Source organism: Aedes aegypti, chromosome 2 (assembly GCF_002204515.2).
Source record: "Aedes aegypti strain LVP_AGWG chromosome 2, AaegL5.0 Primary Assembly, whole genome shotgun sequence".
In the NCBI taxonomy this organism is placed as follows: domain Eukaryota; kingdom Metazoa; phylum Arthropoda; class Insecta; order Diptera; family Culicidae; genus Aedes; species Aedes aegypti.
In genome coordinates, this window is record NC_035108.1 from 180,097,543 (window position 1) to 180,123,342 (window position 25,800).

The 25,800-nt window shown below is 36.1% G+C and overlaps 1 protein-coding gene across 2 annotated transcripts in view; it reads left to right on the forward strand.

The window, feature by feature from the left end:
- LOC5574562 (LIM/homeobox protein Awh) overlaps positions 1-14,699 on the forward strand; it is a 178,161-nt gene extending 163,462 nt beyond the window's left edge. For both annotated transcript variants that reach the window (XM_021843321.1, XM_021843322.1), the window contains exons 3-6: positions 13,710-13,924; positions 14,008-14,226; positions 14,294-14,419; positions 14,478-14,699. In XM_021843321.1, the coding sequence (XP_021699013.1) occupies positions 13,710-13,924; positions 14,008-14,226; positions 14,294-14,419; positions 14,478-14,503 (586 nt within the window). In that variant the 3' untranslated portion in view covers positions 14,504-14,699. The remainder of the gene's footprint in view (positions 1-13,709; positions 13,925-14,007; positions 14,227-14,293; positions 14,420-14,477) is intronic.
- The last annotated feature ends 11,101 nt before the right edge of the window (positions 14,700-25,800 follow it).

Genomic DNA, 25,800 nt, shown 5'->3' on the forward strand with positions numbered 1-25,800 from the left:
TTGTGGATGCCGCCTTTCGACCTTTTTTATTTTGTCACTTTCGATGTCATAGATTCAGGCCACTGGAATCCCTTTCTTTTGCTACGCCCATGCTATCACCCTCATAAAAACTTTGCTTTTATCACTATTTTATAGATGAACTGTCGGTTTTTTAATCAATTTTTAAACCGTTATAAATACGAAATGTTATTGTAGACTTAAACTTACAAATATTGCTACTATTATTATTATTGTTGATCTACCGTTTTGTTTCGTAATGTTTACTGCTTAGACTAAAAAAAAAAAAATACAAAAGAAAAACAATTAATCTTGAGTTTATGCCAAATATGCGTGATGGAACACGTCGTGTAGCCCATGGTCTTGAAATTTAGTTTAAATATTGAATGTTTATCACCACCACGTAAAACTTTAATCGATTCTCAACCGTGTGATTTTTGTGCCTCACTAACTGACCCCTGAACGTCGATTGATCCAAATAGAGATCTAACTCACGCTCGCACCAGCCATGAGCTCTCCGTTACTAATCTGGCTCAATCGCTCACGAACAAACAACGAAACTATTTAAACGATTTAGGAACATTAATAACCGTTAAAGTTCGAAGGTACCACACAGGACCTGTCAATCACGTTGGAGGCCAAAAGAACCAAACAAAAGACACACCGGTCATAACTCATATGGCAAACAACAACAGAGAGAGTCAACGAGACAGCAACAACAACGGCGGCAAGCTTCCCCCCTGGTTCGAAATGACCACCGATCGTCCAATTCCCCAATCCGGCCTCCCCTGGGCACAAAGTGAGATATTTCCATCAATAACTCAAAACACAAACAACAGTAACACAACTCCTCAGACTAGTCCAGGGATCTCGGCAAGGCGCAAGATCGGGAGGGGAAAAGTTGAACTCTTTCACTTCACTGGTGGTGAATTCGTGTGATATGTTCGTGCCTTATTGATCGAAGCAAATTAATCATTTTGCCGAGCTTATAAAGTGGAATAATTTATTGATATTCGTTTCCCGCTCTCCGGCCCGTGGGTTCGGAAATTTTCGCTCGACTGCTGAAAGGAAATACACATTCCTTCTCACATATGGCTGAGGGTTTCGGTTCGGCATTCCGTCTCGGGCTCCCCCACCCGGCAGAGATTACCGGTGGGGTTGGTGGATTCTAAATCGGTACTTTTGTTCTTCCACCAGAGATTTTTACAGAAACTTCAGCAGGGATTCCTGCATGAACTATATTAGGGATATTCTCTCAGGAGATTCATGAAGGATTCCTTCTGGAACTTCGCCAGGAATTCAATCAAAGAGTCTTACAGAAATGCCACCAAGGGTTTCTTCAGGAAGTATACCAGAAGTTCCTTCAGGAATTCCACCAACTACTCTTTCAGAAATTCACTAGGCATTCGTACAGGAATTCCAACGTGGGATTCCTCAAGCGATTTTGTTAGGAATTTTTCAAGCTAAGTCTCTCATGATCCTCTGGAAATACTACAGGGTGTCCGTAAATTATCCGAACAGCAACATATGGGAAAGATGATCTTGTATTGAAAACAATAAAACATCAATGTCAATGTACCTTTCTAAATACATCTATATGTTAACACAATATACACCTTTAAATAATTTCGAAATTGTTGCTTCTTACTGAGATAGGCAAATTTGAATTTATCGGAGGCGATTTTCCTGAAGGCCGCTAGTCATACTAGAGATGTTTTGTCCCTAAAATCTAAAAGAGATGATTCCGAATGTCCCATTATTATTTGAAGCAACTTACAGTTTAGTGGCTTCAAGTTAGACTGGAAATAGAAAATTATACGGTTCAAATTCAATGAGTTCTGTGAACATTTCTCTTGCGTCATAATGCTCAGAAAACAGCTCCCTTTAAGACAACTCAACACATTTGGCTTGGCTTCACAAATATAAGAAATCGGAAATGTGTCAAACTTCCCAGTCAACCAGAAGTCGCATAGCAGTTTACGAACAAAGTCGTTTATTTATACAAATTGCATCACACCCGCACTACATGGTGGATGAAATCGTTTGATTTATGGGTTTTCTCGCATAAAACGTTACTTTCTGAGTTCATATGTACATTTTGTTTCGTTCCATATACTCGTACAAAGTTAGTCGGATCAATCCGTAGCAGCTGTCAAATGAACTTTGTTATCATAAATTAAGTCGTATATCAGTACAGATTGATTCGCAATAAAATCGATACACTCGCATTGTATGCTATTTTTCATCATATAAAAATGCACGTATATCGCCTCCACATTTGTACGTATAAGGCCTTTTCGCACCATCTTATACGTGAAACTTTCCACATATAAGCATCGCATAACGCAAAAGGTGATTCCGTTATATGTACATTCTGGTTGTCTGGGTTACTACCTAATAATATAATAAGTTAATGTTTTAAACCATGCAAGAATACTGAATTTGTCCTGCTTGATTGCATAGAGCCATGCCTTCAAAGTTTGTACGGATAATTTGCGGACACCCTGTAGGATTCTGTTTTCCAGGACTACCATCACAAATTCCCCCAATAATACTTTTATAGATTTCTCATGGAATTCATCCTTAAATTCCTGAAGATATTCTTCCTGATATACTTTCAGGCATTCCTCCAGATATTTCTGCAAGAAATTTCTAGAAATTTCTGAAAGAAATTCAATTAAGAATAAGAACCAAAAATATTTTAGGAACATCATAAAGAATTCCTACAAGAGGTCAAGAATATTCCCTTACAAACTTTACAAAGGATTCCTCAAGTAACCCTTCTTGGTGGCCCTCTATGAATTTAATCAGAGAATCTTCTAGGAATTTCACCATGGATTCCTATAGAGATTGCTTTAGGAATTCCATCAGGGATTTCTATCAGGAGTTCATCTGGAACGGGGAGATCATTTGTTGGTTTCAAAGACTCTCAATCGGTTCTTTTGTGCTTCCACCAGAGATTGATCCTGGTTCTTTATCAGGGATTACTCCAAAAACTCAATCAGGGATAGGAACTTCACCAAGGATTTCTTCAAGATTTTCAACAGGGTTCTGCCAGGGATTCCTCCAGGATCCTTTTGGGAATTCCACCAGAGAATGCTCATGGAATTTTATCAGAGGTTTCTCCAGAAATACCACCATCCATTCCACTATAATGTCACGAGGCATTCCTTCAGGAATTCCATAAGGATTTTCAAGGTATTTCTACCACGATTCCCTTTAAATTCCTTCAAAACTTTTTCCAGGAATTGCACCATGGATTCCTCCAGGAAATCCAAAAGAGATTCCTTTAAGAGTTCCACCAGGGTTCATCCATTCCGCGGGGGATTCGTCCAAGAATTCCATCAGAATTTACAAGCTGTTTTTCCAACGATATACTTGAAATTCCTCCGGAAATTGAAACCGGAATTCCTCCAGGAATTCGTCCAAGTATTCCTCAAGGAATTCCTCCACGGATTCATCTAGGAATTTCACCAGGGATTTCAACAGGAATTCCACCAGAGATATCTCCAGGAATTGTACCAAGGATTCCAAATAGGAAGTGGCATCAACAACCATAAGCCTCCACAGATGGTAAAACTCAACTATTATGGATGAAAATGGCTTTATTTCTTTGAACTACATATATCCTGATTCATGATTCTTCTTCTTTCTGGCGTTACGTCCAAACAGGGACAAAGCCTGCTTCTCAGCTTAGTGTTCTTATGAGCACTTCCACAGTTTTTAACTGAGAGCTTTCTATGCCAATCGACCATTTTTGCATGTGTATATCGTGCGGCAGGTACGAAGATACTCTATGCCCTGGGAAGTCGAGAAAATTTCCAACCCGAAAAGATCCTCGACCGGTGGGATTCGAACCCACGACCCTCAGCTTGGTCTTGCTGAATAGCTGCGCGTTTACCGCTACGACTATCTGGGCCCCTATAAACATGATTCTGTATACTGTAAATAAGCAGTTCCTACAAGTGATCCGTAGTATGGGCAAGGAACTGCTTGTTTTCCACAGTTCTTCTTCTTCTTCTTGGCATTTACGTCACTACTGGGACAGAGCATCTCAGCTTAGTGTTTTATAAGCACTTCAACTGTTATTAACTGGACCGACCGGGAATCGAACCCAGACACCTTCAGCATGGCTTTGCTTTGTAGCCGTGGACTCTAACCACTCGGATAAGGAAGGCCCCACACTTAGATCACTGTTAAAAAAATAGATTTATTTCAATTTCAACAGTGAACTTGATACTTTCAAGAAAGAGTACCAACATAGAAATACTGACGACATCTAAAGTTGTAATTTTTTTTTATAAACAAACACGAATGGTTGAAAAACTTCGTGTAAAGCGACAACAGAGCAAGTTTTAATTAGTTTTATTGTAGTTCACAAAAATAAAACCTCCAGAAAATCTTAACTTGGAGCAGCAACTTATTTTGAGATCATGAAATAAAATATACTTGGAAAGTATGATAATTCTTATGGCTGAATGGATATCCTATAAGTGTAGTTTATCTGAAAAGCAATGTTAGAGATCGTTTATTGATCCACTCTTGACACTATCCTATACACATTCATAATATGATGTTTTGCTCTTGTTTGTTTCCAGTTTCAGTTGTGCTATTCTGCCTTACGACACTTACACGGTACACACTGAGATGTTTGCTAGCCGAAGTATCGATTTTAAATGGGACGATTTTTGGTTTTACATTGAAATTTTATGTATAAAACATTTTTATTTTGAATGGTTGGACTTGATACTAATTGATCCATAACTATGGGTTGATAATTCAAACACTATGTGTACAGGTTAGGAGCGTTCCACGCTTCAAGTACGAGACCAGGAGGATTATTAATCTTTGCGATTGAATGCAACCCTTTTTAAGTGTGTTTATGCTCGCTGGGGAAATACAACTGCGGACGTCGATCGTGCTCCACTCCAATTCGCCGCCGTCGAATCGTCATCACAGACAGTAGAGTATTGAGATCTCACTCAATGATCGGTCCGTCTTTCTGGTCAATGTGATCTCAATAAGACTCAGTGCAATCTAGGTGTACTTCATTTGTCCTCCTAGTATACGAAAGACTATTATTCGATTATATCGAAGCCAGTCTTTCATTACAGAAAGCAGCCGAGCGAAGTGACTTGTTTTGACATTTATTTATTTGCATGAAAATAAAATTATTAGGTATATCGAACAATTTTATTTGACGTTCATTCAATGAATGTTATTGGATTTAAGGAGAGGTTTCAAGCTTAAACTCGAGCGGCATGAGGAGTGGAGCATATTCTTCCAATTCTGAGTGGTCTCAACAGTGGTTCAACAACCGTTGAATGAGGAAGTGTGCGTTATTTCTGGTTTGCACTGGACTTGATGAAATCAAAACATGGCAATTGTGTTTTTTTCTCAACGTGACAGGTTGTTTATACAAGAGTGGATTAGCAATAACTTTATTTTACGCCAACGCACCAACAATATAACTTGATTAATCGATGCAAAACTCATTAGAGTAAGGTGGGGCAAAAGTTCGACCTTAGTGGTATAATCAAAGTTTCCAGGAAAACAATAGCAGTTAAAACAAAACAAATGCCAAACAGTGAACCTTCAACATATTGGCTATAATTTTGTTGAACAAACTTGTGTCAAAATATTTACCCATTTTTAATTATAACAGTTTCAAAATTGATTGTCTTATTCGAACTTTTGCCCCACCGGTAGGGCAAGAGTTCGAATCTAGTGTGGGGCAAAAATTCGCTGGTTAAAACACAAAATATCGATCCTTTTATGACAGGCATACTTTACACCAGCCGTAAACTTAAGTTTGCCGAAAAATACACACTAAATTTTCATCAAAACATTGTCCAAAACCGGGTTAATTGTAATATACTCAAAAATAGCAGTTTTTCGCAAAACTAAGTGTAAATGTAAAATTTTGGTGACAGTTTTCACACGATCAGACAAGTATAACAAAATTTGAAGATTATATGTGGATTTTAGGCAATTTGCAAATTTTTCCGTGATTTTATACATGGGTTGAACTTGTGCCCCGCTGATTCGAACTTTTGCCCCACTATGGGCCAAAAATTATTTTCAAGGATTTATGCAAAATCTAATACACTTCAAAGCAACCTTATGATAGGCCTAGAAATGACCTTACATAAAATATTGAAAAAGATTTTATCTTCAATTGATTCCATGCAACGAAAGTTTGACCAAAAATTACAATTGAGCAATTCTCGCTGAAACCAGGCCGCCATCGGCACCCATCGTTAGAATTCATTCAAACTTTCTCTATACGATACCACTAAGTTTGCTATGTGTTCCAAGCGAAATATGAGACATATCACGTGAAGAAATACCCAAGATTTATCAAAAAATGGGCTTTTTCGCAAACTGTTCAGCTAGCTGGTGTACGAGGGGTCCACCAATTTGAGAAAACAGAAAGGACCACCCTTAAGTTTTATCGAAAACTAGCGATCAGTGATATCAAATTGGAATTCTAACGATGGGTGCCGTTGGCGGCCTGGTTTCAGCGAGAATTGCTCAATATTCACGTCGAAAAACAGCAAATAGCCATAACTTTTCCAAATCTAAATCGATTTTTATGATATTTGGAGTAAATGTCTCTTATTTGAATAGCATTCGAACCACAATGACATTTATTAGATTTGTTTTGAATTGAGCTAGAAATCGTAAAAGGAATCTCTTACCCCACTCGAACTCTTGCCCCACTTTACTCTATACTAGAACTTACATTTACCAAAATTCTGCCAATTTAAATTACACTTACGTAACTCTTATAACGTTATATATAGTAAATCAAATTTGTATACATTTTAGGCTATGAAGTACTCGTTCAACAATGTCATATTTATTAATGTTTTGTAAACTCATTACATTGAGGTTTGATCGAAACAACCGGAATATCTTAAAGGTAATTATATTCTTCATGATGATCTAAGATATCACGAACTCCTTGAATTGCTTCTTTTCCCATAGTAATTTCCATACAAAGTTTGAAGGGCTTGTACAGTCTCCGTTTTCATCCAAATGAGGTCAAATTTTGGGAGGAAAATCAGAATTTGATCTGGAATCGAATCAACGGTGTTTAGCAAAAACGTTTTTGAACCACCATAATCTATAATGTTTTGAGCTTAATGACTTCCTAAGTTTATCCAAGAACTCTTCTGAGTATAGCATAGCTTACCATATGCGACTGTACAAATTGTGGGTGGCTGTATGATAATCATCTCTTCCGGTTTGGAGAAACCTACATGAAGTGTCGAAAAAAATAAAACGTTTGGGATGAACTATTTTTTTACATAAATAGAAATAAACAAAACAAGCATTACATTGCACACCTGACCACGTCTTGGCAATCGCTAAGGAAGGGAACGAATGTAAGTACAACCTACAGCTTGTATCTTCTTACGCCAACGCCAAAATCAACCAAAACTATTTTCATAGACGTCACAGGAAAGGAATAATTATGTTAGTAAGGTTTGATGGTTCTGGGGATGAGCTCTATTCGAAAATTTGGTGCATTATTGCTAATACATAAAAAAAAAATATGTGTTACAATTGATTTTCAATATGACTGATCACTTCTGGAAGAGAACTTGTGATTAGTACTATAGGAATAAAACTCTGAAATCAATAATGGTGCTCTTCAGATCAAGTTACAACGCAGAAAAATAGCTATTTGCGATGCAATTCACACTGCACGAATAGCGACGTATAATAATATGGATCCCTTTTTTTTATACCATCGCAGGGCCAAGCGTCATTGCCAAAGGATCATTTACTTTATCAATGCAAGAATTGTTTACGGCTATCTAAAACAGTCTTTAATTGTTTTTTTCCTGTTAAGTACTATTTCCAATGCGACCAGATATTAGATCAATTTTATAATGAATTTGTTACATCGCTTCCGGGCATTGAAGAATTCGCACCCATTTGATTTCTATGCATAATCAAAGCAAGCGTAGAAGAACATCCTATCTGTATCGGTCTATGATCGACAATGCTTCGCAAGTTGTATCAAGCTCGATAAATAGGGTTTCAATGCTAGGAATGGACCCCTTAGTAGCTGAATTTCACTCTCGACGCTTTTCCGCAATGATATCTCAGACGGATATACGGTTTGTGGAGTCTACCAACAAGTTCAATGTCTTTACTTCGTAGTACGCCTATGAAACACACAACATCATTCGATTTTTCCAGCGAAATATACATTTGGAAAACTGTTGTCAAATTTGACGTTTCCTATTATGGACCCTCCATTTGATTCCCATGTAATCCGGCTCGCTGCCGACGTGCCTATTATGGACCCATCTGGCTATGCGTATTATGGACCCTCTTGTGTGGTTTCATTCACAAAACTGTTCAAATATCTGTATTTATACGTCTCAAACCAAATATTTTGTCTGAAACTGCTGACTAACAATGCGATCGAAGTTCCCCCGGTGGATTTTCATAGGAATAAGGTTGCTTTGAGTGTTAATTTTATGTTTTTATGTAGGGGGTCCATAATACGCAAAAGGTCCATAACCGGCATCGACTCCCTAACAGCAAAAAAGGAAATCCCAAAGAGAGAGGCGGTCTCGTTTTTCTCGCTTGTTTACTATTATGGGGTAGGTGTTTGATTCTACTTTAGAAAATATACCATACCCGAAACATCTAAAGCAAAAAGTTTGGAGCTTGTTTAGATGAGTTTTATCTGCCTGATCAAACCAGAGTCAGAAAATGATAAACAGACTCCCTTGATTTGTTGCGGATCATGATTAGAAACAGCTTGCCAAAGTTGCATAAAACACTGGTTTCATTGATGTTTACATTAAATTTTAGTTTATCAAAATTTTCACGATCTAATCTACCAAGTATGCAAAACAAGACTTTAACTTTCAATTTAGATATAATTTTATTGAAATTGCACGATAAAATTTAGAGTAAATCGATTTTTCCGTCATACTTGCAGTCTCAATATAAAATGCTTCGTTTCTCTCATATGGCAAAATACAATACTTGTCCAAACCATCAAAAAATAACTTTAAAGCATAAAAAGTTTCAAAACTTTGTTGTTATGTATTATTATACATGTTAAATATTAATTCTGAACAAATTGAGCAATTAAATTGTCATTCAAGCTATGTGAACTATGTGAATTGGCTTGTTCAGGGGTATCCTATTTCTTACACATTGTGATTCTACGTTGAAAACTAAGCCGGAATCCAAAGTTTCATGATTTTTCGTGCCCTGAAACTGTTTTTAAAACACGTTTGAATTTAGTATGGAAATTGCGTTTGAATCACCCCTCGGCTAATTTTACTTCGGGACGAACTGTCATTATGTAAATTGAAATGTCATTGAGTCGACGAATTGAAATCTTTTTTAATCATTTATTATATCAAGATTGAGAAATAAAAGCGCAATAAAACCGTGTTACACTTAAAAAAATGTGCTCTCTCGATCAAGTTACAAGAAGATGTTAATTTTTCATCACTAAACAACCCAATTGCGAAGCACTGTTCTTCAGTACATTCGGGGTAATGGAATTCTAGGAAATGGCATTCGGGGAAATGGGGTGCGGGGTAATGGGGTAGAATCGTCCCTATACACTCCCGTGCATAAGTTTGGGTTCACCCCCTAAAAAACATGCAAAAGTGTTCTGTCCATATCTCTGTGATTACACGTCCAATTGAAACTCTTTAAGCCGCATTCGAAAGGTAAAGAGTTATTATTACTTCGTATGTATTTTTCCAAAAACATTCTTTGAACTTTGTATACTAAAATTTTACCTAAAGTTGTGACATTTTTCAAAAAACTCACTGAAATATTATATCTGATTTCCTCAGCATTGGGTCGACCAAAATTTTAAATCAAAGTGTCATTAGAGTCGTAATCTTATGTTCTTTGAAGAGACCCCACGAAATTTTGGCGGAAAAATCTGAAAAATATTCAAAATCAATGAAACAGTCAGTCAAGTCACCGTGCAAAAGTTTGGGTTCACCCCTCAGTATGGTGTGTCGTGCAAAAGTTTGGATTCACCTGAACTTACTTAAATCTGTAAAATCTCAAACCAATCATGTACGCGTTATTATTTGCGCCCAAAAAGCTTTAAACTATTAAAATTGGTTGAAAAATGGCAGAGATATTGACAAAAATGATGTGCGTGCGGCTCAGGTGAACCCAAACTTTTGCACGATTTGCATCATACTGAGGGGTGAACCCAAACTTTTGCACGATGACTTGACTGACTGTTTCATTGATTTTAAATACTTTCCAGATTTTTCCGCCAAAATTTCGTGGGGTCTCTTCAAAGAATATAAGATTATGATTCTAATGACACTTTGATTTAAAATTTTGGTCGACTCAATGCTGAGGAAATTAAATATGATTTTTCAGTGTGTTTTTTGAAAAATGTCACAACTTTAAGTAAAAATTTAGTATATAAAATTCAAAAAATGTTTTTGGAAAAATACATACGAAGTAATAATAACTCTTTACCTTTCGAATGCGGCTTAAAGAGGTTCAATTGGACGTGTAATCACAGAGATATGGACAGAACATTTTTGTATGTTTTTAAGGGGGTGAACCCAAACTTTTGCACGGGAGTGTATGTTGAAAACTAGTGAGATTGAAAAAAACCGCGGCTTTTCAAGCCATTTTTTACCGATTTTTTGCCCCCCAATGGTCATATAGGGTCTTATGCACTCAAAGCATTGGTTATGTCCATGTATATTGAAAACTAGTGAGAAAAAAGAACTGCGACTTTCCAAGTAATTTTTAACGATTTGACCACTTTTACGGATGTTCCGGATCTTCCGGAAGGCATATTTCAGTTTTTCAAGGAAACTTCCATGAAAGTGACTCCTTAAATCACTTGAATATCTTTCATGTTGCACGATTGACTGTTCCTACAAAACTTGAGTTGTTAAATGACAGTTTAGTATTATAAAACTGTTCAGGAGAGGAAGTTGATCAAATTTTTACCCGACTTGGCCCAGGAGGACACCGGAATAACTCCGGCCACAGGCATAATTTTGGACCACTTTCCCCAGCATAAGAAAAAAGAAGAGTTTGGATTTCATATAGTGAAAGAAGTTTGAAAATCGGATAGAAAATGGCTTCACGAGAATTTTTTGATTTTTTTTCTTAACCCGGTCGGATACGGGTTAATTAATTGGAACAAAAATCTAAAATCACTTCCTTAGAGGGTCCAAAATGCGACCGTTACCCTAATAAAAATACAGTTCTATGTACTAAAGTCAACCTCTCTTTATCAGAGGGATTGTTATAATTATAATTATAATTCCCAAGAAGCACACCGGTAACAAACGCAATATTTTAGAAAAATAAAACAAATTACATTGCGCCGTTGCATTTCAGATAATTTATAGCATGACGATTTTTAATTTTGGTTACTAGGCTATCACATTGTAACTTACGCTTTGTTTACATTAGGTGTTGCATTTTGCCTCGTATGTAACTTAGCCAAGAGCTGTTAAAGTGAATAAGTTACATTGAAGTTGAATTTGTGGTTTCAAAGAATTAAATTACAAACTAGGTTACATATAGATTGCTAAGTCACATGTGTGTAACAGCACGAAGTTTTCGTTTGGTTACCATGTGTCGTAGGGAAAGAGGTGAAACAATGAACAGGGTGGTAAAATTTTGCGTTCAGTTTTACAAAGTTTCATATCGCCTTACTCTTTTCCACCAACTAACTGAAATTTAAACCATTTTTATTTGAATGATGTGTAGATTCGAGGGGTTTAAATCGAAATGTTCTACTGTTCTACTTGGGGTTAGTTTAATTGCTTAATATGAACATATTAAGAGCAATTAAACTAACCCCAAGTAGAACAGTTTGTTTCAGCTCAAGAATATAATCATCCCTTGAAACTAATCAGACTTGTAAATTGTTGGAAATATGACTTACGATTACACTGAATAGCGACGCAATAAGCGTAAGAGGCGGAGTCTGTTTGCAACATATTTAAGTTATCTGAAAATTGCAGATTTGTTGCAAAAAACCTTAAAGAAAAAAAAAATGAAAACAAAAATGTAAACGAGAATGGAACTTCCGACATCAAGATCAGTAATCTTCCCCTCTACTTACTACTCCACCAGCTCTTCGAATAATTGCTTCGCCAATGCACAATAAAAGCTACCAAACTGCCTAATCAAAGCTTGTTGCTTTAAACTCAACTGCACCCTTCGGAATACAAGTTTATTACTGGAGAAATTAAGCCACGCCTGAAATAATCTAAAGTTTTCGCAAAAACTTTTGGTGCAACACCATTCAAGCAGGGATATTTCACATGCCTCAAAAAATTCTCCAACGGTGCATTATTGTTAATTTATAATGTTGTGTTTTATAACACAATTCAAAATAGAGATGGGCAAAAAGAATCGGAGCCGTTTGGAAGATCAGGATCACTCATAAGAACGAGTGATAATTGGCTCTTTTCTGGCGACAGACGGTTCATTCAAATATTACGTAACGCAAAATCGGTCAATTTTAGACCCCCTCTCACCTAAACGTAACAGTTTTCGTATGGAAAATGTTATTTTTTTTTATGGATCGTAACACTATGTAAGAACCCCTCCCTCCCCCTGTTGCGTTACGTAATATTTGAACGGTCCCTGAGCTGCACGGATCAGACAAAAAATGACCCGGAAAATGAACGAACCTATTTTTTTCCCTGTTATCCTTCGTTCGTTTTTCGGCTTTTTTTGTTATAACGCTCGATGCGTGCTCTGCTTTGCACGCCACGGCACACAAGTAAACTTCGTTTGTTGCAGCTCTGCACTCTCAGCATTCTCAGCCACGCTCGATTTCCATTCCATTTCCATTCCATTCCATATTCAGGCAAATGAAAGAGAGAAGAGTGAAAGCCCACGTGTTCACCAAGCGCGTTTTTACTTCTTCCTCATGGTTCGGAGACCATAAGTTGCCCGATTAATCGTGAGTTGGAGAAATAATGTTCGAAGAATGAGAGCATGTCGCGCAACAGGGAGCGAACCAAAATGTGTGCATTGTACTCTGTAGCATAATGGGAAACCTTAGAGAATTGAACCCGCCTTATAGCTCACCGCACTATTTTCCGTTCAGTTTGCTCTTCCTTTGCGAGCCGCTGAGCCATTGAGTCACTGAACCGTTCTAAAGATCAGGTTTACTAAACTGAGTGTTTTGGATCAGATCCGTTCACTAAAATAAGCCGTTTTTCCATCTCTAATTCAAAACATAGTTGCGTAATGAAAAGGCGTTTTTTGCATTTTTTTTATCGTAATAGGCGGTTTTTATATCGCTTATCTGTCATGAAACGGCCTACTTTCCTGCACTGAATTAAGCAGTGTGGTAATAGTCATGACTCCCTTGCAACGCTTTTCCATTACGTAACTGTTTTGAGTTCTGTAATGAATCACTACACAACAATTTTCAGAAATTGCTAAACAATGTTGAATGCGCCCAGATATGATTTCTGATACACTAAAGTTGTACTCTACGAAATAGTAAAACATACAGCACTTTTGGGAAATATCCAACTTGGCCAGCCTCGTAAAAATCATCAATCTGCAACTTGTTGCGTAATTCACTATTCACCAACCCAGACTCAGTACGTAAATGGGGGATAAGTGTAAGGGTATTGTTAAATTATAGAATCATCGAAAACAGTCGACAAACTGTTCAACGATTTTTCTTTCTCTATTCGCAGAACCTTTGGCGCCAAGTGTTCCAAATGCTCCCGTACAATAGCTCCCTCGGATTGGGTCCGGAAAGCTCGAGATCTAGTATTTCACCTGGCGTGCTTTTCTTGCGACACCTGCGGACGCCAGCTTTCCACCGGGGAACAGTTTGCCCTGATCGACAATAAAGTCATGTGTAAGATCCACTACATGGACAACGCAGACGATTCAAATTCCAGCGACGGTAGGTAGATCATTTTATAGTCTCTGTTTAACGACCCTAAAAACCTAACGACTCATCATCATCGTCATATTCGATGGATGCAGATGGCTGCAGCACGGATGGATTCAATAAAAACAAATCGAAACGGGTGCGGACCACGTTCACCGAGGAACAACTTCACATTCTGCAGGCAAATTTTCAAATCGACAGCAATCCCGATGGACAGGACTTGGAGAGGATAGCGCAGTTAACGGGACTCAGCAAGAGGGTCACTCAGGTGTGGTTTCAAAACTCCCGAGCAAGGCAGAAGAAGCATACACATGGTGGGTTGGTTGGTTTTCTTAGATTACAGCTATAGTAATTCAATTTTTTTTGTCTCTTTGGAAACAGTTCCTCGAGATCACAGTGCTGGAATGTTTAACGCCCTGCGGCAGGATCTCAACAACAATAGCAACACTAGCCTCAGTGATAACGATAGCGGCATGGGAAAACCAACGTCTATGTTCAATCCACATGGTAAGATGTCAGTAGTTTTCAAAAATCAAATTAATAATAAATATGTTCGCCATTACAGTCAATCTGATAAATCTGATGGTGTAACATATGGGTATGCAATCGCTGTTGCACTTGTCGTCGACCGCACCACTAAAAACGGTTGGAGAGAGCTGTCCAATAGATGATTGCTTCGTTGAGTTTAACGCAGTGAAATCGAATCACCTGTACTAGATTGTTAAAAAACATACAATCCCCATCTAACTTATGAGAGATGTGTGTTACGACCATTCTTCTAAAGTTTGTAATGAATAAACCAAAGACCCGTGACACTGTGAAGGAATACTAGAAAGAATTTTAATTGAATGAACATATTTATTGTACTAGTTGAAATTTCTTGTACATTGTAAAAAGTAGTTGATATTGTTAGTCTAACTAGGTATTTGTGTATGACATAATTTTGTAAAAAAAACTCATTGTACTTGGACGTAATAAATGTATTAAATCTTACATTAAGTGCTCTACAATGGTACTTTTTTCAATCAATTCGAAATTAGTTTAGTTATACAGAAGGTTTTTCAGATGTATTAGAACAAAGAAAGGTAAGTAACATTTAAACGAATAGCCTATTACAGGTTGGACTCGATTATCCGGAGCTGAGAGTGAGGAGACAGCTGGCTTAGATTGCGAGCTCCCAAAAGTCAAGGGAACCTGTCATCAACTGTCACTGGAAAACCGCACATTTGAAGGGCAGAACGTGAAAAACCGTCAAAATTTGGCCAAACTAAAACTAGTTATGATTGAAAATTCAGTTTGTTTTCCTGTGATCTCGCATATAAAAACGTTGATTATTTAAATATTGTCGATTGAACTCAAACTGATATTGAAATTTTTGAATTTTATGCTCTGTTTGATAACAAATGGAATGTGAAAATGGTTTTGACTCAGTTTGTGATCTCCGAACCATTGTGCACAACCCAAACATGAGAAGAAGAAATCAAAGAAGCCAAGAAAACAAGCCAGTTGTCAGTTAGCTGTCTCCTCTCTCTCAGATCCGGAGTATTGAATTTTTTCTCACTCCAGATAATCGAATCACTTGAAGAAAAATTAAAAACTGCGATAAAAAAAAAACTTAAATATTATCTTTTCTTTGTCATTTTATTCAAGGTGGGGGAAGTGTATCAGTGGGGTAAGTGGATCATTTGTCCATGTTTAGCATAAATACTTGAAAAGGGTGATGTGCTAGTATCCATTGTATTAAGCATTTGATCAGTGAGAACTGCAATGTATTGCAGTAAATGATGCTGATACAAACCGATGCCAAACAATTCTTTCTCAAAACGGCTTTAGCATTGATTTTGATCAATCTTGATCTCTTTTTGGAAATAATGCAAAGAAAATGCATCTTGCCGTATTCTCAATCCGTCGTATCGTTTTCATTTCTGTCGCAATCAGTTTCCGGATTCGTCTCACAACTTACGGCTCACTGTGATATATTGAGTGGTCAAAACACAACATATCAACGCTATAATAAAATGTTTTACTACAATATATAGATCTACGGGCATCTCTCTCCATTCCTTCAGCATGATGGAATATACTAATTTCCTTCAAAATGCATTGCCCATCATCAAAATTCAGCCCAAACATATGAATACAATTCCATTCGACTAGAGTGTCAATTTCCCGGCAATTATGCTCGTCTCGGTATTCGGGACAAAAATATAAGTTTATCCCGGGAAATCCCTGGATCCCGGGATTTCTCAAATATTTAATAAAGCTAGTTGAAATAAAAGTACAAATTTGACAATAAAAACTTTTTTCAATGTTAGAAAAAAAGATAATGTAACTTTCTAAGATAATATGTTAATTGTAACATACCACATTTCATGTATTCGGATGAAGTAACTTGACGAAAAACGAAACTTAGCTTCACGAATTATGAGTTTTAAGGGATTTTTCAAATCCTCTACAACATTTATACATGGAAGTATGGTATAAATTTTAGTCATAATATTATATCAATTTGTTTCAAAAATTTGATGGCTTTCGAAATGTTTGCAGCAACTTAATTTAATATTATGACTTTAGAATAAAGAAATAAAGAAAGATCAAAATAACGATTATAGATCATTGTAGATATTGTAGAAGATCATGCAAAAAGTTAATAACTGAAAATTATTTAATAAAGTTTAGGTTTATTTTAGGCTTATAACCCCGGTTAATGTTGAAAAGAATAGCATCGAAACTTTGCAACTAAACAAATAAAATATGTGTTTTTTACTTGGTAAATGGGTCTTTTCATGAAAATATGTACTCGTTCATTCTCTGTTTCATGATGCTTTTCAATTTTATCAAATAATGCATGATAGTGAAGAAAAATGTCATTGTTTTTCATTTAAATTTCGATGGTTTTCATCAAACTCTACGTATATTTTGGGAATCTCGGAATTCCCGGGATGTCAGAACAAAAATCCTGGGAAACGGGAAATCTCGATATTGACCAGATCCCGGGATGTCCCGGGATAGACACTCTACTTTTGACCGTACAATTATGGCATTTGCTCACAGTGCTGCGAAAACAGCATCGCGCACACATTGATGCGCCAAAGCTTTTTTTTCTCAGTACGACGGATTGAACTTTGTTTACATTCTCAATTTTACGCGGTCTGTGAGGAAATTTCATAAAATTTCGTGAATTATAGAACTTTTACGGCAAGTGATTGGCATGAAATCCTTCAGTGAAGAAGTACGATGGTTTTCCATAGTGAAAATAAGTGCCTGGCGAAGTAAGTCACACAGGGGGCGGGAAGAAACTTGTGTCATAAAGTGGTATGACTGATGGCGATCGTTAAGCATTTCTCTTAAATCGTGTTCGTCCATTCGATTTCGGTGAAAAAGTGAAAAGTTGAACTGAAGTTATTTAACGAAATACAGAAGTACTTCTGTTGCATTTTTGGTGTACAAGTGTACAAATAATGACAGTTTAAAAAAAATAGACTTAGAAAATGAATCTATGTCGCAGGTAAGTTTGATATCCGCCGTAGTGGAACATTCTAAGTTTGATACGACGAATAATAGCGCTTACGACGAAGTAGAACGAAACCCTATGTTGAATGTTTTTGCATCTTTGTTTCGTTTTAGACTTTATTCTTACGTCCACATTGATACTATTGTAAAACTGGTACTATACGTACATTAACACAAGCAAACTTGTTAGCTGTAAAAATGAATTAATTTGAAAATTGTTTTCCATCAATTCAAAATCTATTGTATCTCTGCCTAAAATCGAATACTATTAGTTTTTTCAACACATGGTGAGCATTTTAGTCCAAATTGAACGAATCACAAATTATGCGATTTTTATAAATTAATACAGATATATAGGACATGGTACACTTGCTCCTACTTTTTAACGGGGTCGGGTAAGTGGATCAAGTATTATTATCGTTTATTGGCAGACTGCTTACGAGAATTTGAATAAGTTTTATTATCCAAAAATGTTGTTTTCCTTTTTTTTTCATTCCTAGCTTATATTCGTCAAATTGACAACCATAGACAATTTTAAATGATACGCCTAGGGTTTTTTTTAATCTCTCTGGTATAAAAATATATATAAGAATGGATTATTCAAAATTCATACAAAACTTTTCATGGTTTATCAATGCTGAGTTGCAAAAGAGCAACATATACAAGTTTTCAAATTGAAAGCATGTTATTGTACCTTATTTGACCATATAAATTGTTCTAGACAGATGATACTGATATATACATAAATACAATAAAAATATTTCAGTTTGTTATACAAAAGTAAATGTTATTAATATTTTTAAACAACGTGTGATTTTCGAAAACATCGTAAGGAATAATCCTATAATACTTATGTATAACTTATGTGTATAAATGATATGACAAATTATTCTACTCAACTAGGGTTGTCATGTCTATTACGGCTTAACCAGCCGACGGTGTTTTTGAAAATACCTGAAGGTCGTAGACACAAAAGTCAATTTGGACAAATTGAGTTGTAGGATTGTGAAAAATAATAGAATCGTTCTGGTGGGCTTCGATCCCACGACTCCCAATACGCTAGACTGGGCGCGTTAACCAACTACGCCACAGAACGGGTAACAATTCTGCAGCGCAATCGGCCAACCTGAAACCAAAGTCCGTCACGACCCCATTTGGTGTAGGTGTAGGGTTGTGAAGGAGAAAATGGGGTCGTGACGGACTTTGGTTTCAGGTTGGCCGATTGCGCTGCAGAATTGTTACCCGTTCTGTGGCGTAGTTGGTTAACGCGCCCAGTCTAGCGTATTGGGAGTCGTGGGATCGAAGCCCACCAGAACGATTCTATTATTTTTCACAATCCTACAACTCAATTTGTCCAAATTGACTTTTGTGTCTACGACCTTCAGGTATTTTCAAATTATTCTAGTTACATTTTCTTTTGTTAGAGTTAGTGTGAGCTAATGTATACATATTTTTCATAATATATTGATGAAATGAAGATACTTTTTATTATTAAATTATCAAAACGCAACATAGTGCTATTTACTAATAACAAGAAGTAGAGTAATATCATTCTTACTATACATAATTACACCATATTTGTTATGAGAACAGATAATTTTTATTGATGATCATTTACCCCTCCATGGTGGGGCAAGTGGATCATTTTGTGTAAATTTTTAAGTCCCTTACACTCAATACATAAGGTACAGTGGGGGAAGTGTATCAGTGGGGTAAGTGGATCATTCGTCAATATTAAACATAAATACTTAAGTATGTTGATTGTTTTCGCACCATTGATTCGTTTTAGGGTATATTCTTACGCCTACATTGATACTTTTGCATTACTGGTACTACACGTACACTAACACAAGCAAACTTGTTAGCTGCAAAAATTAACTAATTTGAAAATTGTTTTCCATCAATCAAAAATCCACTGTATCTCTGTCCAAAGTCGAATACTATTAGTTTTTTCGGCACGTGGTGAGCATTTCAGTTCTAATTGAATGAATAGCAATGAAAAATATGTGATTTTTATAAATTAATACAGATATATTGAACATGGTACACTTACCCCTACTTTTTAATGGGGTGGGGTAAGTGGATCAAGTATAATTATTATTTATTGGCAGACTGCTTACGATAATTTAAATAAGTTTTAGTATCCTCAAATGTTGTTTTACCGTAACTTCATTCATTCCCAGTTTAAATTTGTCAAATTGACCAAAGAAAATTTGAATTAATCCACCTAAAAGTTTTTTTAACCTTTCTGGTATAAAAGAGTAATAATTTTTAAATTTACACTAAACTTTTCGTGGTTTATCTAAGCTAAGTTGTAGAAGAGCATGATATACAAATTTTCCAATTGAAAGTATATAATATTACCTTATTTGACCTTATAAATTGATCTAGACATATGATACAAAAAATATTCATAAATAGAATAAAAGGATTTCAGTTTGTTATTCAAAAATAAGTAGCTAATGTTTTTAAACTACGAGTGTTTTTTATAAAACATTGTTAGTAATAATCCTACAATAATTCCATATAACTTATGTGTACAAATGGATGAATTTCCTTTTAAATTATACTAGCTACAATTTTTTTTTTGTTCGAATTAGTGTGAACTAATGTATAAAATATGTATGTACACATATTTTGATTAAATAAAGATACTTTTTAATTTCAAAGTATTAAAATGTAACATTACTAGCACTAATAACAAGAACGAGAGTATTATCATTCGTACTATACATAATTAAACCACATGATGGGGCAAGTGGATCATTTGGCGCAAATTTTCAGCATTGTGCAATTCATGTGCCATATTATGTTTTAAACTTGAAATTCAATATGAAGACTTGCTCTAAATTTGCACAGACTCCCCCCTTTTTGTTTTTTTTTTTTATGGAAAAATAAGCAAACATTTCCGTTTTTTTGTGTTATGAATGCCTCGGGACAAAAGGGGCTATTGCTGTTCTCATTTTTCTTGAAAGTTCAGAATATTTTACGTTTACTGTAAAATTTTCAGCGGTGTATGTTTTTAGTTTTTGAGATATATTTTTTTCAGATATATAATTTTCAAACAGGACTTCAATCGACTTTTTTTTGTCGATACGTTAATTGTGTCATTTTTTGCGCCTTTCCAAAGCTTATAAGATATTGTAAAGGCAACTCAAGCCCACCCATGAGTTTTTTTTCACAAATACACTGCCGTGAATCGCAAGTCAGTCCCATCTGTAAAAAGCAGGCATTGAGTTAATGGGCTGTGAAGTTTAAAAACTCGTTTTTCATACAAAAAATAAAAAAAATCCTGCAGATTGGAACATATTCCAATCTAAATGAAACTTTCAGAAATTACTCTTCACACTGATATCTTTACGTAAAAAACATAAAGGTGACCAAAACATGGTTCATTTTTATGTTACATGGTGCGGAAATCTATAGTGGGTCTGATATGTGGTAGGTTTTCATTATGGGGCAATTCAACTTGGTCTCTTTTTCCATTTTTTCTGACCAAATTATGTGGTCTCATTAGTGCAGTTGCAAGATCATTAAAATATATGTTGAAACTGAACTCAACTCAATTTTGACGAAAATGCTGACTAACTTGCAATTCACGGCAGTACAGTAAATCAGAACACACCGCCAACATCATCCGCAACATGAACACAGCACCACAAAACAAAGAACATAACAAAATCAAACAACTCAATGCAGAACCAGCAAAGCAAATTATGGAAAGTCCACAGTAATTTTATATAAAGTACAGTACTAAGAAGTAATGAAAAATAAAATTCAAGAAAGACCTTATCGTATACAAAGAACATATCCTCTTCCAAGAATGGTAAGGCGTGTCGACAAAGCGTTCAAAAAATCAAAACCGGGTTTAGGGAATGTTGTAAACTCACTGAAGGAATCTTCATTGCCCAGAACTAACGGATTTCCTAAAGTTCATAAACCTGGCAATGATATACGTGAGATTATTTCTGCTATAGGATCACATACCCACAATATTGCAAAGTATTAGGCCAATAATTCCAAAATTTGCCGAAAAAGTTTCAAAGGTAAACAGTTAAAAATTCTAAACATTTGACAGAAGTAATTGGAAATCTAAAAATATCCGATGATGATGTTTTGGTTTTCTTTGATGTGAAGTCTTTATTTCTGTTAAAGAGACCACAAGTTTATTAGAAGATAGGCTACTTAGTCAAAATGAAGGCCTAGATTGGATAAAATAAGTTTCTTACATACATTAAGATACAAGTGCAGAGATTATTATCGCAATACTAAAAACACTATGAAACTCGCTCTAAATGTATCGTCTCAAATCAAGCTCTAGATCAAGTCAAAATCAATGACAAACGATTTGACTATATTTTAGAATTTCAATTTCAACAATGTACCTAATACAGAAACTTGGTTCATTTCCGATCAAGAAACAAAAACATCCCCTATGAATTACTGGAGTTCGTATCTAATGAAATACACCAGAGAAAACAAATCGACTTCCGGGTGATTCTTGCAATTATCACACACTTATCTGCTGTATTACAATCCCCTTGGGACACTCGAATGCAAGACATTCAGCCTTACTGTGATAGCAACCCTCTTGCAATAACTAGCAACAACAACAAAATCCTAGCAGCATTTGACACTCAATTGAATGGTAGTCTGCAGTGCAAACAGCTTATGGCAAGAACGACAGCATCAGTGGGTAGTTTATCGGTTGAAGGTGTAAATTGGAGGAAGGAACATAATTATGCTCTAAAAAAGGATAATCATCGTTTGTCTATCCAGAAACAGCCGAGGCAGGAATTTTAAATTTTACTCTGAGTTCCATTGGAGTTTGAGATGATTGTGACCTATACTTGTTTAATTCTGTTTGGAAATGACAAGCTAAAAAAATATAATTAAGGCAAGAAAAAGTTTTAGCTAGTCCTTTTTTTTCCTTGAAAGTGCCCATCTTGCGATTTATGAACTGTTGGTAGTAAACATAATTACCTATCTTAAGACAAACTTTAGAAAAATGCCATTTATTCAAAATGACTTTAAATTTTGTAAATATTTCTTTTTAGTGTAGGACACAAATCATATTTTTAGCAAGTCATCCACAACACAAGTAACACTTTTTTGTATGAATTGCAATTTTGCGATGTGATGGTTAATGTTCAAACAAATGCTTATGTCTTTTAATTTTATTTGATAATTATTAATAAAACATATTTAAATGCTTTAAATGCATCCAAATTTGGCTGCCGTGTGTTGAGCTCCATATCTGAGCAGACTGTAACCTGAACCCTTGCTCGTTTTGCTGATGGGCAGCGGTAAATAAATGATCAATTTCATCGTGGTGCTGCTATCCGATTCCCGTTTAAGCTAACCAAGAGCGCCTCAGGTGATCATCGATTTATAACAAACCCACCAAACGGTGCGAGCTTGATGGGGTGCACGCGAGAGTTGAGGCTGTCTCGTATTTCAAAGACTTTGCTCGATGCATTAATCGTGCACCCTCACTCACTCTGTTGGGTTGTTACTGCGGTTGCTTCCCAGTGAGAAGGCGTTAGATGTCACTCACTAATAAAGACATTAAAGTGTGGAGAGTCTGGCTGGAATAAGGCGGCTTACGTGTAGTTCTTGCAGTCCTAGGGCGTAGATATACTACTGATGACGGAGGCAGAAGGCAACAGTCGTTTTAACCCCTGTGTTTGATGAATTGAACAACGACTGTATAATCATCAGTCGAAGAAGGGGGAGAATTGCGTTTCCGGTAACCGGCAGACAATTGCTACCGTTTTGCGAAGACTAAATAAGACCATCCGAAGTGCACTAGGGATGCACAGAACTTGAATGTATGAGCTGAAAGCAACGTCATGTTCATGGCATTGATGACAGTACAATTCATGGTTGCTACTTCGTGATTGACCAGAACAGTCGAATGAAGCTTGGGATTAGCTAACTATTCTCAAGTTACATAAATCAAGAGCTCATATAGAAAAGTAAATAACGGCGGCCACGTCCTAAGAAGCCTACGAAAAGATCCTGGACCGAACGGGATTCGAACCCAGACACCTTCAGCATGGCATTGCTTTGTAGCCGCGGACTCTAACCACACGGCTAAGAAAGGCTCCTGAATCTTTAATCTTATGCGTTTTAATTTAACGGAATGATAGTTTTTCGACTGGGCAAGTTAGCTATCTGAGTATATTTTTCGGCCTAGGCAGTCTTGAATATTGGCGAAAACATGTTTACATTTACATCAGACGGTTTCGGTTGTTTCATTTATCAATCATTAAATACCGTGAAATGGGGTGTTAAGGACACGTGCTGTTTTAAGGGATTGAACTTCTCAATCGTGTTCAACAAATCACAGAAACGTCGAAAGTCGATATAAAAGTCATCTGAAATGCTTGATTTGATGGGAGGATTGTGAGGTGCATTATGTGATAGAAACTGCCTATTAATATGTAGTATTGTGGTTTCTAGGTATTGAAATCGTTTTAAATCATTTTTGTTCTACATCTAGTTAAAAAAAAGTTAAAAAAAATTTGGCGCCATCTTGAATATTGTCGTGTTTTCACCATTAGCGCACCGTTCGTTTTGAATTCATAACATGTTGAGTGCTAACCAGGTGAAAACTCATTCTACTATTTAAAACCAAGATGGCGTCAAAATCTAAGATGGCCGCCAAATTTTTTCACTCAAAATATAACGCCTATTCATCACCTAACTCGAAAAATACACCAACGATTGAAACTTTTTTTCTTTATTGTACAATAAATGATGTTTGCATTGATTGCACTCGCCATATACGTCAAAATCGTTGAACATGCTATAGAAAATCGTTCATTTCATAGGGTGAATACCATTGCTCACCTAGTTTATGTAGCCTATCCTACGCATTTTTTTCTTAGCTTTCTGATGGTGATCTCAGAATTCAAAACGAGCGGTGCGCTAATGGTGAAAAAACGATTTTTCTAACAAAATTCAAGATGACTAACAAAATTCAAGATGGCCGAAAAAAAATTTACCTTCAAATGAAAGCTATATCCTTTCTCTATACGATGTCACTAAGTTTGTGATGTATTCCAAGGGAAATATTAGACATATCACGTGAAGATATACTCAAGGTTTATTAAAAAAGGGCTTTTTCACAAACTGTTTAGCTAGCTAGCGTACGAGGGGTCCACCAATTTGAGAAAACCGAGAGGACCACCCTTAAGTTTTATCTAAAACTAGCGATCAGTGACATAAAATTGGAATTCTAACGATGGGTGCCGATGGCGGCCTGGTTTCAGCGAGAATTGCTCATAGGTAAATTTACATAGAGCAGCATCCATTTATTACGTAACGCTTAAATTGGAAATTTTTGACCCCCTCCGTAACGCTTTTTGTATGAAAAATTTCAAAATTTTGAGCGTTACGTAATTTATGGATGCTGTCTAGGTATATCTCGAGATTCTTATTATATGCGAAGAACCGACCTTTAGCAAAGTTGTTCAGCGGATCAAGGACATCCGGAAAGGAACAGTTTGGTTCGAAATTGTGTTGCTAGGTGGATAGGTGGTGCTAGTAAGCATGTAAAATTGAGCGTGCTGAACTAGTTCTCTTTTGCGATTCACAAGAGATAGACAGCTCGAGTCTTCGGAGAAGTTATTCAGAGTGTCATAGACATCCGAAAAGTAGACCTTATAATCAAAAAAATCCTGTTGGTGCCACTAGTAAGCAAATAAAATTAGGGACAAGTTATATCTTCTGATCCAGATAAGACAGAAAATTGAAGTGAATATCCAATGATTTAAATCCGAATTACTAGGAAATGAAGTGAATCGGGACTGAATCACTGGAATATGAAGTAAATCATACCTGAATCTCTTTAATATGAGACCAATCCATGATCACTTAAAAATGAAGTGAATCAATCTTTAATTATTTGAACATAAAGTGAATCAGACCTGAATCATTAGAAAATGAAGTGGATTAGTCCTGAACTGCTTGGAATACATGAATCACTGCAAAATGCAGGTCAACAAAATTATATGAATATGAAGTAATTTAGACCTGAATTACGTGAATATGAAGTAATTTAGACCTTTAAAGTAAATCAGACATGCTGAACTTGAATACGCAACACGACACGATTCTCTTGGATGTGGAGCGAATCTAACATGAATCACTTGACTATGAAGTGAAGCAGTACTGAATCACTTGAATATAAAGTGAATCAGACTTGAATCACTTATATATGCAGTGATTTAGACCTGGATCACTTAAATATGAAGTATGACAGGCATGAAACATTTAAATATAGCGCATCAGTATTGATTATGATGAGATTTCAGAAAGAAGAATTTAACAAAAATGAAGAAATTAACTGAATTACTTGAAAATGGTGT